Source organism: Mycteria americana, chromosome 1, assembly GCF_035582795.1.
Source record: "Mycteria americana isolate JAX WOST 10 ecotype Jacksonville Zoo and Gardens chromosome 1, USCA_MyAme_1.0, whole genome shotgun sequence".
Lineage (NCBI taxonomy): Eukaryota > Metazoa > Chordata > Aves > Ciconiiformes > Ciconiidae > Mycteria > Mycteria americana.
This window is the reverse complement of record NC_134365.1, coordinates 192,480,575-192,494,679: the sequence shown is the minus strand read 5'-3', so window position 1 is coordinate 192,494,679 and position 14,105 is coordinate 192,480,575. Positions and strand designations below refer to the sequence as shown.

Below are 14,105 nucleotides of genomic sequence, written 5' to 3'. Positions count from 1 at the left end.
GAGGGAATGGATGCAAATTTATATTAGAACCCATCTTTCCTGTTGAGATCCCAAAGCTCTTAGGATGCTTAAACCTTCAATTGGCACTTCCAGTGGCATCATCAGAAATTTGCTCAGTATAGCCTGCAGGGTGATATCCATTGGCTTTCAAAATAATTATTTTCTCAAGCACTCAATGCTTGAGCAGGATGAATTATGAAAACTATTTTGAACATGGTAAATCTGGACATTCCTGCTTGCTTTTAAAAAGTTGTTGATTGTCTTAGTTGTGAGAACTGACCAAATTTGCTATCTGCTTATCTCTAAAGCATACATCATGTTGTCACACAGTCGCAAATACTGGCAATGCTCAAATATGCCAATAATAGTCAATGTTCTCAGTAGCTTTCAGCCAAAAACCAGTCGTGAAAACCACTGTATTACACGTTCTTGCATTAATCTAGGAGAAGAACTAATGTGGAAAGATACAAATTAATTGGTTTCTGTCTGCAATATTTTGCCAGATGAGTACTTTGGAAGAGTGTTTTATTTTACGGCATGCCTTACACAGGCGCCTTTGTACTGAGTGTAATAGAGCCTGACATCTGAAGCCACTTTGTTCCTAGCAGCACTGGGGTATCGGGTAGCTGTAGCCATCTCCTGGTTACCGCCGGGTGAAACCCAGAGCGACTTCTTTCAGCAGCTGAACTCCACCCGACAGAAACTCTTCTTCCCCACTCAGACTTTTGTCCCTGTCGAGGCTGATCTCAACAAGCTCTTCCAAAAAAGCATCCCGCAGAGGCCTGCCGGGCTGCCGGTCCGCGCCTGCGGGAGGCGGATGGACGCTGGGCGGAGAGCGGGAGCGGTTCAGCACCACGGGCAGCGCCCGGCGCCCGCCGGCCGGCGGCGGTAGGCGGCGAGGGGGACCGCGGGGTGGCACCGCGGGCAGCGAGCGGCGCGGAGGAGACGCGGAAGAGGGGGTTTCTGCCTCCATGCTGCTGGTGTTTATGGGGAGCGGCAGCCAAATAAAAGGCCAAAGCATGATATTTGACCTCCCGTACTGTATTTTAAACCGAGGAAAGGATAAAGCAATTTCACTGACGCAGACGGAATAGAAAACACGCTTCTGCGTTACCGTCACGCTCTTCACAGTGTATTAGACTGAAAGCAATTTGTGCAGCAATAGGGTTTTTTTTTCTCCTCATTACAGTAAGTGGCAAAATTGTCTGTCTGCTGAGGGCAAGAGTAACAGCTGCTGATTACCAGATCTAGGGTTAAATTAAGGAGCTGAAAGAGAAAAGGTATAAAGGGGAGGAAGTGACACACTATGTTCAAAAAGATCCATTCTATATTTCACCCCAACTCCCACCGAAGAAATGTGACAGATGACATCCCTTACTGTGATGTCACAGGTTCTGCGGTGAGATTGATCCGCAGCACTTCTATGTATGTCCTTGGAGGTGAGCAGGAAAAAGTTAGTGAACCACTAAAAAAATGCAAAAGTACAACCAGCATTGACTCTTGCTTCCAGCCAAAAGAGGAAGACAGAGACTGGATGTACTCTAAGACCCAGGACTGCTTGAAGTACTTACAGGATCTGTTAGCCTTGAGGAAAAAATATCTTGACAACATCAATAACTTGAAATCCATGCATATGCCTGCAGATTCCCCAAGGTCCACAAAATCATCCAAAACTGGAAAGAAGTCATTTCTTCCACTTCCTTCCAAAGAGTCTTCTAAGGTAATTCCTAAGAACTTTTGCCATGTGCTTGGTCTTAAGCCATGAAGCAATTAGCTGTATGACCCATGTTGATTTTCTGCTTTATTGGTCTCAGATGGTTGTCTTTTTACTGTTACATCATTTGAAATGCTGCTAAATACCTTGAGATTCTTTCTGAGTAGTGTGAAATTAAGTATGAATGACTGGTCATGGAAAGAAATGTGTATGTCTATGTTTGTGTGAGGGGAGAGAAAATAGAAGGAAAGAGGTATGAGAGTATGGGAAGTATCTGAAAACATGTTATGAAAGAGCGAGCTGTTCTCTCGATACTCTGACAGGCTACTTAAGTGCCTCAGAATTCTCCACTATGGTTATTTATAGCTGTTAATGACTGACAAGCACAGTAATCCCTAAGTTTACTGGCAGCCTTTTTATTGGCATAAAATTACGTACACAAAATAATTGTAAATTCATTGAAACAAATAGGATTTTTTTCTGGCTGGTCAGATAGCTTGTCAGTGCTACGTTTAACATCAGTGCAAGCTCTACTGATAGGCTGTAGGGCATGAGGCATTCTTAAGGGTTCCTTTCTCTGTTAATTAATAAGTTGGCAGGTCATTTTGAGATGGTATAATTCTTCACCTTTTACTGTAATGATACCACAAAAATAAAACTGAAATATCACCTTTGATGCAGACTATTTCTATGTATCCTAGAGAGAAAAGCATTGCAAAGCTTCCTCCTGTTTGCAGTTTATAGATCGCATGTCTCTAGACAGTTCAGTCATTATTATGACTCTGGACTTGATTCAGTGAGGACAAAGGAAAGGATTGCAGCAGGTGGGGTGATCTGTTTAGGTGACACGACCACAAACATGACTTTGACAGCAGACTCACAGCTTACACAGTACAGTCTCTAAATTGGATACTAATGGGGATGGTGGGAAGAGGGGATGTATGGCTGACTTACTGATTAGGCCAGGTAGACTTTACCAAAAAGTTATTGCCACATTTAGACCTTCTGTCACAGCAGAATGTCAGAATGGCTGAAGCTGAGCTCTGTTGCAGGCATTGCTTAATCAAAGGACAAGGCTCATGTGTTTAGGGCTAGATACCACATTTTTAAATTTTACATTTTGATCTAATACCCATTCAGTCAGTGGGAATTTTTTATTTGGTTTTATTGGGATTTATGTCATCTTTTTAATGCTTTGAATGGTGACTCTCAGAAGCTAGGAATAATAGTAGGAAGCAATACTCAGCTCAGTGGGCTGGAGAAGATAGATTTTATAAAGACATTACTATTTAGGGCCAGGGAAACATCCAAAGAGAATGACTGAAGTATAGGAGAGTGGCCTGGTGGTGCTAGGTGCCAGGAGATGAATCTCAACACTATAGATACAGTCTGTGAACTGACTTTGTGCACTGTCACACAAAGATTGGCTTGAAGCACCAGAGATTTACAGCATGCCAGTTCCCTGATGAGCTGAGCAGTGATGTAGCGGAGCAGTACATGACTAACCATCAGCCAGGCGGGAAAAAATGAGTGCAAAAGGGTACTAAAACCATGGACCAGGAGCCTGGGAGATAGATTCTGCACAACTAGGCTTCATGCAGGTTTGTGAATTTCTGAGACATGCCACTGAAACTACCACTTAAGAAAAATGCCAAAAGCTTAACTTGGGTTTTGGCAAACAGCTCCCACAGGCTGAGGCTAAGAGTGCTGTCATCTGACTGTGGCCAGCTAGCTCTTATGTATGAACAGCCCTAGTACTGGCTGGCATGCTATCTCCACAAGCTGTCCTCTTAGGAACAGACAGGAACATCAGCAGGATATGCCACCCATATGAGTCATTCTTGCCAACACAAATAGCAGGGTCACAGCTGCACAGCCCTGGCTTTGCAAAAATTAGGGAAAGGTCAAGAACACTTCTAGAATAGCCAGAATACTTTGCTTCCTAACTACAAATTTTATGTTCACAGATTGCAAGGTTCGTCTTATCAAGAGGCTTGAATGGTTTTGTCCCTAACTATCTGTGTTAAATTACCTGTCAGTGGAAATTCGCTTCTTTCTCCTACCTGCTGCATGATTAATGGGAAGGTACTTTGTCCAGACAACCCTGTCCTCATGGGAGGTTTAATCCAAAGATCCCTGGGGCTGGGACTACAGGCTGACTGTGGATTCAAAATTTGCCAATTGGGTCTAGTGAGAGAGAAGAATAGAGAGATGTGCCAGATGCTGGCATAGGCATACACAGGCATTTCTTTACAATGCCTTTTAACCAATAAGGGCTTAGTCATAATAGGAGTCACTATTTTCAGTAGATGTGTGGTAGCAGTTATCTTTTAGCACTTGTGAGGATGTCAGTCAACCCATAATGTCAGGGAGGGAATAAGCTAGCTCATTTCTCTGCCTCCACAGAATGGAGAGCAAGCTGGTCCTTCAGAGATGTGGTACAGCATGTACCTTTTGCTTGCGTGTTTGAAACTCAAGGTAGTACTTTTCTGACTTGGTATTGCTGCCTGGCAGCACCCCTAGCTTGGACTGGCAGGGAAAACATACAGCCCTTCATTAGGTAGAGCCTGGCAGGAAGTATTCATCCCACATGGACCTACAGAATTGCTACTGAGGCTTTATGACTGCTTCAGCATTTATAGACAGGCATTTGCTTTTTTATCAAGACAGGCTCCTAATTTTAAACCCCATGGCTTTCCTGTGGGAATTATCACAGTGTTGAATGACTCATATTTTAGCACACACAGTCCTTTTCCATTTCAAAAAGACTTTAGCAATTTAGATCTGGATTCATTTCACCTAACCTAGGCATTTTAATAAGATGCTTAAATTAGTAACAAAGTTACCCCACAATCCCTCTGCAGCTAAAAGAAAGAGCTGCCTGCAGAGGGGAATTCAGCCTACCTAAGGCCTGACTCATCTTCTGAAGGTACTTGAGTCCTGCATTAATTACAGAAGGAACCCTGCATGACTACATTTCTAATGTGTGTCTCATTAGGTGCCTACTGCTAGGTAGAATAAATTTGGCCACAAAGCCCAGCTGTCACGTAGCCACCTAATTAAATGGCCTGATATGGGAATTCTGAGGGATTTTATAACACCTGGCTAGCAGTGCCCAAGTGGAAGATGTTTGGTGTTGAGCATGTAACAAGGCGGACGTTTGTTAGACTGCTGTCCCACTTTCTCTGATGACTACAAACTGTGGAGTAATCTGGACCTGTGTCCTTTTCTGACAGCTTGAAGTACAGAATCAAATACAATTTTTGCAGCTTCCTTAACACAGTTTGCTCATTAAGAAGTCATTGTGCCCAACCCTTAGCTAACTCTTTTTTCCCCCTATCTGATCAACAGGCATCCATGGAGAGAAAAGGCCCACAGTCCAGTTCAGATGTAAGAGAAGCAATAGCTTTCTTTGACTCAGTTATTGCAGACCTGGATTCAGAGAGATGTCGGAGAGTTCCTGACGTGGATCTGCCAAATGTGGATGTTGATTTTGATGGTGCGGTATAAACCAGCCAAAAGATGATTACCTTTGGTGTGCAGAGGGTAGAGGGAGGAGTGGCATCATAAGACCATGTTTGCTTATTTAATGGACACATTTTTCCTCTAAGTTTTGTTTCCCAAATCTAGGACCATTACACGCAGTACGTGAAACTACAGCGATACATTGCTTGTTCCCTGCTGAAAGGGTGCAACTATTTTATGTGTGGCCATTACATGAGCAAATATAGCACGTGTAGTGCTGGAATAGTGCTTGCCTTCTGCCCGCGGCTGAATTCCACCCTTGCATCTCTACCCCGAGCTGTCTTTGGAGGAGAGCTATAAAAAATATAAAGATAATTTTTTCTTCAGCTGTTTTTCATTTTTGTCACTGAGAAATGGCTGGATGTTTTCTCTCCAACTAGCGAAAAAGAAGTAATTTAGAGATTAGGCTAAATAACAGTACGTTTCCATCAGAAAGGATGGCATTGCCTAACTAAATGAAGATGTGCCCGTCTGAGCTCATCATCTATCCTGCACAATCAGTGAAGAGAAACAGACATTTCTCTCCTTTGTCTTTGGCTAAGGTGGATATCTGAACCAGGTCAGATTAGCTGTGCCCTAAAAGTGTGTATAAAGGGACTAGCTCTGGCATACATATTTACACTGCAGACATTGAAATACTAGATAAGATGAATCCCATCCCAAGCAACATCCTGCAACCAACCAAGCAACCAGGTTGGTTTCTCAGCATTACCTCTAGGAAGGACCCAGAAGGCACCCTGTTCTTTCACTGTATGTGTAAAAATATCACTGGCAAACTGTTAATGCCAGATTATCTTCTGTCTTTCAGTTGCTACCAGCACAAGTGAACACAGCCTACATTCAAACTGGATCCTTCGTGCTCCCCGGAGATACTCAGAAGATTCCGCCCAAACAGCAAAGACTGCAAACCAGTCTCAAAGAAACAGCCAGCAGAGAACCACTGCCTCTAGGAAGAGGTTGGAAAGACATCCCATGTACTTGCCCAAAGCTGTGGAAGGGGCATATAGCACTTTAAAATTTAAGCCCAAAACACGTAAGAAGGAATATTGAAAGAATATTCCCTCTTCAGCTGAAGATAGAATATATGAAATAGGGCACGTAAGACTTGCTTCTTTTTTTTTTACCTCTGACCCAGCTCTTAGACTCTAGAAGTGACGTGTGCAGTCACTGAAGGTTCTTTGTGTGAGACATATTTTAAGCCATGGCTATTCCAATGTTGGACTCATATGAGGGTTTAACTCATCGAGTTCATTGTGCCTAACAATACTGCTTTGTCATTCAGCTGGGGGGGAACTCTAACTTGACAAACCTTTTTTCTAGTGCTGCTATTGAAAGCAATGATTCAGAGATTGCCTGGTGCAGTAATTTTTCTTCTGACTCCAGCACTGCAAATCGGTTCAAGCAATTCAGCTAATATGTTGGAGCTTTTGCACCAGTGTTTCCAACTTCAGAGCAGTGAAGCAAAATTTTCTCCTTTTTTTGCATGTGAAAATTTTTATGTGCCATCATTGACTCTGTGATGTGAGAGTATACAGCAGCACTGAGGTACAAGCAGGCTGGGTGCAAGCAGAAAAAGCTGCAGTGAAGGAATCAGCATTAGAAACCTGTGTTTTGAGGAACTGCTCTAGTGTGTTTTCAAAAAACAAGCTATCTTATACTCTGCTTGCTATTGGGAATGGTTCTGTCCTGGGATACAACATCAAGGGATTTACTGCATGCACAAATGTATACAACTTTTTTCATATGGTTACACCACCTGTTAGCTTTCATCTATTTTAACACCCAGTTGCCGAATCTAGACATCCCAGTGTATACTAGAAAAGCTTAATGTCTTGGAGAAGAACACTTTGTGAACAAACTGGAGCAAAGGTTGTTCTCAAGGGCAGAAGACAATTTGCAGACAAATCCACTGCATCAGCATTACATTATACGCAATATTTGGAATTCCGCTACTTCATCATTAAAGACTATATATTAGGAAGAATGCAGTCTAGAAGTGTTCCTCTTCAGGCTCCTTCATCTTAGAGGTGATATATCTTCCATGTGATACTTGGCATTGTTAAGCCCCATACTCTGCCAGTTTTACTGATGTACAGCAATGTAAAAATGCATGGAAAGTGACAAGGAGCTAGCACCCTATGGAAATACTAGCCTATGGCCCTTCAGATAGGGCAATACCATTTATATCACAGGCATCAGTCTGAGCCCCATCCCCCAGCTCATGCTTTGTCTCAAGAATTTGCCGAGATGTTTGGGATCAAGCCTTTGCTTACTCTGACTTTTTTCATCTTGTGTTCCGTCGGGTGGTTCACTGTGACGGACAGATCACGGCAGCACTGGTATGACCCGCTGGTGATTCACTGGTGATTTCTTGTTTCTTCGTTCAGTAGTTTTTGTGTCCGCAGGCTTGGATAAATTTCCTAAGGTGCTGGCCATCAATATATCATAAATATATCATAAACTCCATAAACTTTGTGCCCACCACACCGAACGTTTGGCAGGTGGCAATTCTCGCTGATTTGTGTTCCTAGTCTTTGGGACTCAGTTATTCAAACAGCATTTCTGCCACGAGGTGGAAGTACCTCTCTTAGATGTCACTAGATCTAGGACATTCTCGGTCATGAGATAGGAGAGTGCCAAAACCCCACGTGTTCCTCCATTCAGAGCTGGCATCTCCTGTTTGATTAAAGCATTTTGTTTCTTTTTCTAGTGGTGTTCATGAAGGGGAGGGGTGAATTGTTTCTGTAGCACTTTAATTCTGGAGGTCCTTTTGCCACTCTTTGTCTCGTCTGTATCCCCTTCAAAATGACCTGTTTAACCAACATCATTGACACATCTTCATGAAGAGTTTAAATTAAGGTCTAGGTTTTGCTTCCCTGCTGTTCATGCTTGTCCTGATTAGTCTGTATTCTCCCTACAGATAGTGTTGCTGCCTTTGTACCTCTCCAGTCCTGTCCTGACTGCCCTGAACTGAACACGATAACTGTCTTTAAAACTGTTCTGCCTTTGACATATGATCACAAAACCTGCACATTTTTGGCAACTGTGTCATCCTGAAACCCCTCTCTAAGCAGAATCTCATGCTGAAGTTGCCGAGAAACATTTTTACTGAGTGTGTGGTCACCTTTTTGTTACTAGAACCTGCAACATGAATGGATGCTGACAGAAAACCTCACCATCTTTTTGAGTTACTGTAACAGAATTAGGTATGTGCATAATTAAAATACTGATGAAAGAAGAAGAAAAGGATTCCAATGGTGTTCTACCCTGGGCTGTACTTCATGTTCATAGTGCCAAGGCTTTACTTACTGGAGTAGCTGATTTTTCTGCTATTGTTTTAAGGATGCACTGTGATGTGCAGAACCAGACCGCTTCAGCATGTCTGACCTTCCCTGTGACTTCTTGTCTGTCCTTGTAAAACTGAAATTTCTCTGGTCGTCTGCTGTGACAGAGGGTAAGGGTCCCCCTGCTGTCCAGCACACAAACTCCAGTGTGAAATATGTTTGCTTTTATAAATAAGAGACAGAGGAGGAAAAAAAGATTTGTAATTTTGATTTGGAATCTGTGATTATTTTTTTTCTTTTTCTTAAAGCTCACTTCAAGCCTGTTATCATCGTAGGAAATTTTAATTAAGCAAGTAAAATAAAGCAGTTTTTCTCTGAGAACATTCTCTATCTCCTATCCCATAAATACAGGCATCTTCCTTCTCCTAGCATATTAGCCCTTGCGAGCTCCTCCCTGGACACGGCTCAGCTCCAGCAGACCTGTGGAGAGTGGTCCTAGCATCTATGGAAACTCTCTGGGGAGATGGGAGCTGAGGGTTAAAACCCAGAAGTTGGGTGTTGTGCTACCTGTGCTAGAGCAGGGCAGCTGAGCCGAAAGGGAGCAGGAGAGAGGAAAGGGAAGCCTTTCCATCCCCTGTGTTAGCTGCCTCCTCAGAGAAGGGTTTAGTGTGGATGGCAGCACCCTCTGTATTGCCCCGAGACAGAGCCATGTCTCTGCCTAACGCCGGCAGCTTTCCACGCAGTTTCCAGGAGCAGTCGGTTGGCCTGCAAAGGTGCTCCTCAGCGGCTCTGAATTGTTCGCCCAAGGCCTTTGGAGGCAGATCTCTCTGCACTGACACTAAATGGACTCTGTCTGCCTTGGGTAGGCCCTCTAAACGACCTTGCTGCACCATGCAGCTATTTTCAGGCATTGCAATGTGGAAATTAAGTATCTACTATAGGTGCTCTGACATGCCAATCGTACAGAAGAATTATTCATGACCAGCAGAGCTCTTTATGACCTAGATCCCTTGCAGAGATTACTAGTGAGCTCTTTCAGTCATGCCCCCAGGCCCTGATAATGAAGTGCATCAACTACGAGCTCTATCGATTAAGGCCGCTGTGTGTGAGTGTTCCCCACAGCACTGATCCCCAAAAGCTCTTTCCCAGAGTGCACTGGAGTAATAGGCAAGATCTTTAGGAGAGCATCTCTTATTTTGCTGTTTCAAATTCAGCTGGGGTATTTCAAACTCCTCTAGCTAGTGTAATTGCTGAGCGCTAGCTCTGAAGGGGCTATGAATTTCTGTGATGCCACATCCACAGCTGTCTGTGAGAAACTAAAGCCACTGTGTATAAGAATCCAGTAACTGAAGAGAGATGAAGTCTGTTGAAGAAATCATGTCCTGGGGGCATTCAAAATAATTTTGTCCTTTTGTGTTGAGAAACTTGGTGTAATCATGATGCACATAAGTGAGCTGAAATTGCAAACGTCTTTGGCAGAAACATAAAATATATAGGCAGCTAATGGGAAGCTGGCAGCTGGACAAGCTGTTCACTCTGGTTTGAATCTTTCAGTCCCGTAAAGTTACAATGAAGGCAGAAGGTGTCAGCACTGCATTAAGTAATGCAGGAAGTCCTCCAAGGTAATGCGTAGCAAAGACATATAGACATACCTGCTGCTCCAGACTGAATGGTGTGCATAAAAAAATATTAGATTAGCACCTAGTGGATGTCTTCAAAATTTTCACCGCTGTAGGACCAGTTTGCAGTTCTGCTTGGGCAAATTCAGGAGAGCGCCTGTTCTCTTTCTGTGGTGGAGCAGGCCCACAAGGAGATGAAAGCAGTACGAAGCTAGCCGGTCACAGCAGGCTATGTTTAGAGGTCTTTTGCCACCTTTTGGGCCTGTAGCTCTGAGTTATGCCCATGGTAAAGTGGAACCAAGTTGCATCAAGTCAGTGGAATGACTCTTGACTTATCTTGAGTTTAACGGCTAGAAAAACATGTTATTCTGAAAGAATTTTGAGGGCAAATCAGAACACATGAGCCCAGCTGCTTCAGACCAGGCTGAGAAGCAGAGGGTAGAGTCTGTGGATTAGCAGTAATTTAGTGCATGGTAAAATGTTTTCTACTAATGAACAGGCTTGTCATATTAAAAAATTATCCATCTTTTTTAAGGCAAGACCAGGTATCATCACCTGAATGGCTCAGTGATTATAATACCCTGACCCCTGTCAGAAGATGATATGACCTATTAGAGAAAATATAAACAGAATTTATGGAATTAAAAGTGATGTGTTTCACCCTTTTATTAAAGCGAGACTGAGAAGGGAGCAAGACCTCACCAAGAAGCCTACGGCCACTGCTAGGGAGGCACTGCAAGTACTGCCGAAGTGAAATGTGTGATCGAGCAGAAAATTTTCACTAGTAAGTGCTGGGGACTGTCACTTATCTGAGAGCAACAGCTCTTGAAGGAGATTTCTAGAAAGGCAGCTAAAACTGTCCCTTGGCCACACGGTGGCAGTTCATTCCTAGCTATTCTGCAGCCCTTCTATTTCTCTGATCAGCCAGAGAACTGGGGATGAAAGGGAAAGGGGAATGTTTTTTCCTGCTTCATCAACAGACGGTCAGTGTGTGTATCTGTTATTCACTTCTAGGCTCCTTAATTCACAAGCATTTGTTTGGCAGTTTCCAATTAACATTAGTTTTTTAAATGAGTTTATTCTTCCAAGGAGATGATTTCCTTAGGAAATAAATAAGCATGACATCATAGGACACACTGAGACCTCAGTAAATCATGTCTGAGATGCTGACCACTTGCCTCTGACTGTGTCTGGAAACAAATGGACAAAGTAATGTCATTGCCAGAAACAATGCACTCTTAGGCACAGAAAATATGAAGATGGATTAAAAATAATAAGCAGAGGATCTGAAGATTCAGAAGTTCAATCTTGAGATAGGCCTGAGCTGAGAGTTTCTGACCTGATTCTGAAGTTCCTTCCAAGCCCCAGGAGAATCAATATATGAGGTTTCCAGCTTCTTGGGGCCTGTAATGCTGTTATTCCAGAATTCGCTAATCCAAGCAGCTCAGTTAGTCAAAAGCTAACCTGCTCCTGCATCAGCTGCTCCTGTGTCTTCCAGGGGTATGTTTATATTTACAGAATCACAGAATCACAGAATCATATAGGTTGGAAAAGACCTTTAAGATCATCGAGTCCAACCATAAACCTAACACTGCCAAAACCACCACTACACCATGTCTCTAAGCACCTCATCCAAACGTCCTTTAAATACCTCCAGGGATGGCGACTCAACCACTTCCCTGGGCAGCCTGTTCCAATGCTTGATAACCCTCTCGGTGAAGAAAAATTTTCTAATATCCAGTCTAAACCTCCCCTGGTGCAACTTGAGGCCATTTCCTCTTGTCCTATCACTCGTTACCTGGGAGAAGAGACCGACCCCCACCTCTCTACAACCTCCTTTCAGGTAGTTGTAGAGAGCGATAAGGTCTCCCCTCAGCCTCCTTTTCTCCAGGCTAAACAATCCCAGCTCCCTCAGCCGATCCTCATCAGACTTCTGCTCCAGACCCTTCACCAGCTTCGTTGTCCTTCTCTGCACGCGCTCCAGCACCTCAATATCACTCTTGTAGTGGGGGGCCCAAAACTGAACACAGTATTCGAGGTGCAGTATTTAGCGCATGCACGCTAAACTTCTTGAGGTTTTTTGCCTTGTTTTATGCCAAAATACTCATTTACAGACAAAAAAAAAAAAGGAATATGTCTTTGCACTGGTTTTGACTACACATCAGCAACGGGAGCTCTCATTAATTCAGATGGTTGTACGGTCCCAAAGTGTTCAGATTAATGAGGTTCCCTGCATTCATAAGGCCCAGGTATAACATCAGCGCTGGGACTGCTCACACGCAGGCTTTTAGTCTGGACTTGCTTGTGGTTTGATGTATGACACTGCGTCCTTCTAACTGACAAACACAGTACCATCGTCTCCAGATACTTGTATGGGGAACAGCAAAGGGAAAAGGGGATTGATCAACAATAAAATACGCTGTGCTGTTCCTAAGCTAGAGCTAGCTTTAGTATCACTTCACTGTAGAGAACTGATTCATCACATTCTTACCCTTCAATAGCTTCACTTTTCAGTTTCCAATACGCAGGATTAATTTTTGCCCCCTTCACCTCAATGATATAGGTCTTTACTGTGCCAGGAAAGTGAGCAGTTCAGTGGAAGGACTCCAGTGTGAGCAGACCTGACCTGTAATTACAGCTGAATAAACTGAAGTAAGTATACTCGGGGCCAGATTTGCAATCGCCCTTAGTGGGATTTTCAAAAGGCACGTAACTAGCATCAGTGGGAGTTAGGTGACTCTGACAATTGCACTGGTGCCTGACTGCTTTTGGAAAAGATGGTCTGGAGCCAAGCTTGAGCGGACACAGCTCCACTTCTAGGAATTAAATTAGACTCATGAGAAGTCCAGAATTAGCCCAGTCTGTCTGCCTCTAAGCCTACTAACTTTAAGCCCTCGGGTGGCATAATTTTGAAAGAAAGAATTGTCCCACACCTTTGTCAGATTTCCGCAGCCCTTGCCGCTGTCTTCCTGCAGGGCTGTTGGTTGTTACTGATGCTCCCATGTAACCTGGGCCCTAAGGATTTGTTGGTAATGTTCCTGGAAGTGCTATTACTCACAAAACCAGAATTTCTATGAATGCCATGTGAATATGAGAACTGCTGCTGCTCTTCTATTCACACAAGTATGTCCAAGGGCTCTTGCAAAAGTACCCCTCTGTCAGGGGATACTTGCACAGGACAACAGGGCATTTTCCACAGACAAGCTGTTATGGCAACATCCCACCACACTTCCTGTTCCTCAGGAGAAGATTTCAGACTTGTTCTACCCTGAAGTGAGGTATGAAAGATCAGAGTCTGATCTCCTTCACTGGAGCTTGTCTGCTGACTTTAGGAGGCTGAAAGGAAAACAGATCTGGATCTTGACTGTTGATCTGGAGCTTGTCTGTTGACTTTAGGAGGCTGAAGGGAAACAGAAGATGGGAAGAAATGAAATAACCTAGGACATATCTCAGGATGAAGAGATTCAGTGCAAGTATTGCCTTTTTAAACACAGTATTTGGTCTTTCTGTTTCTCATATGGTATGATGCCTTATGGTGGCAAAGATCAGCAGGACTTGCCAGGTGCGGTTGGTATGCAACTTGTGGAGAGTACCTCGTCAGCTGGGAGGCTGGGCAGGCAATGGACGGCACTTGGCTGGCTAGACATACCCTGAGACACGTACAGATGGATGGCACCTGCGCTGGCTTAACAGCAGCACTCAAAGAAGTGAGCAGCCTGCTTCCAGAATCTATGGATTTCAAAACTGAGGCTGCTCTACTAGAAATAACACTCCCTCCCCCCAACATCTCCTGAGCAACTTCAGGTTTTCACCTTGAAACACCTAGTTCAGACTCAGACCAACAAAAATACTTTTCTCTTTTTTTTCTTCAGAGCAGTATGCCCTGCTCTCCTGGGAAAGGATATGCAGAAAGACAAACCCTGGGGTTTATATTTCTCCGTGGATCTCTCGGTCCTGTATACC

General features: G+C 43.7%; 1 protein-coding gene across 1 annotated transcript; it reads left to right on the top strand.

Moving 5' to 3' along the window:
- The first annotated feature begins 1,306 nt into the window (after positions 1-1,306).
- On the top strand, positions 1,307-6,289 carry C1H13orf42 (chromosome 1 C13orf42 homolog). The gene is made up of 3 exons (XM_075491992.1): positions 1,307-1,720; positions 5,066-5,213; positions 6,048-6,289. The coding sequence occupies exons 1-3, from the start codon at positions 1,307-1,309 to the stop codon at positions 6,287-6,289; spliced, it is 804 nt and encodes a 267-aa protein (XP_075348107.1).
- Positions 6,290-14,105: the final 7,816 nt, after the last annotated feature.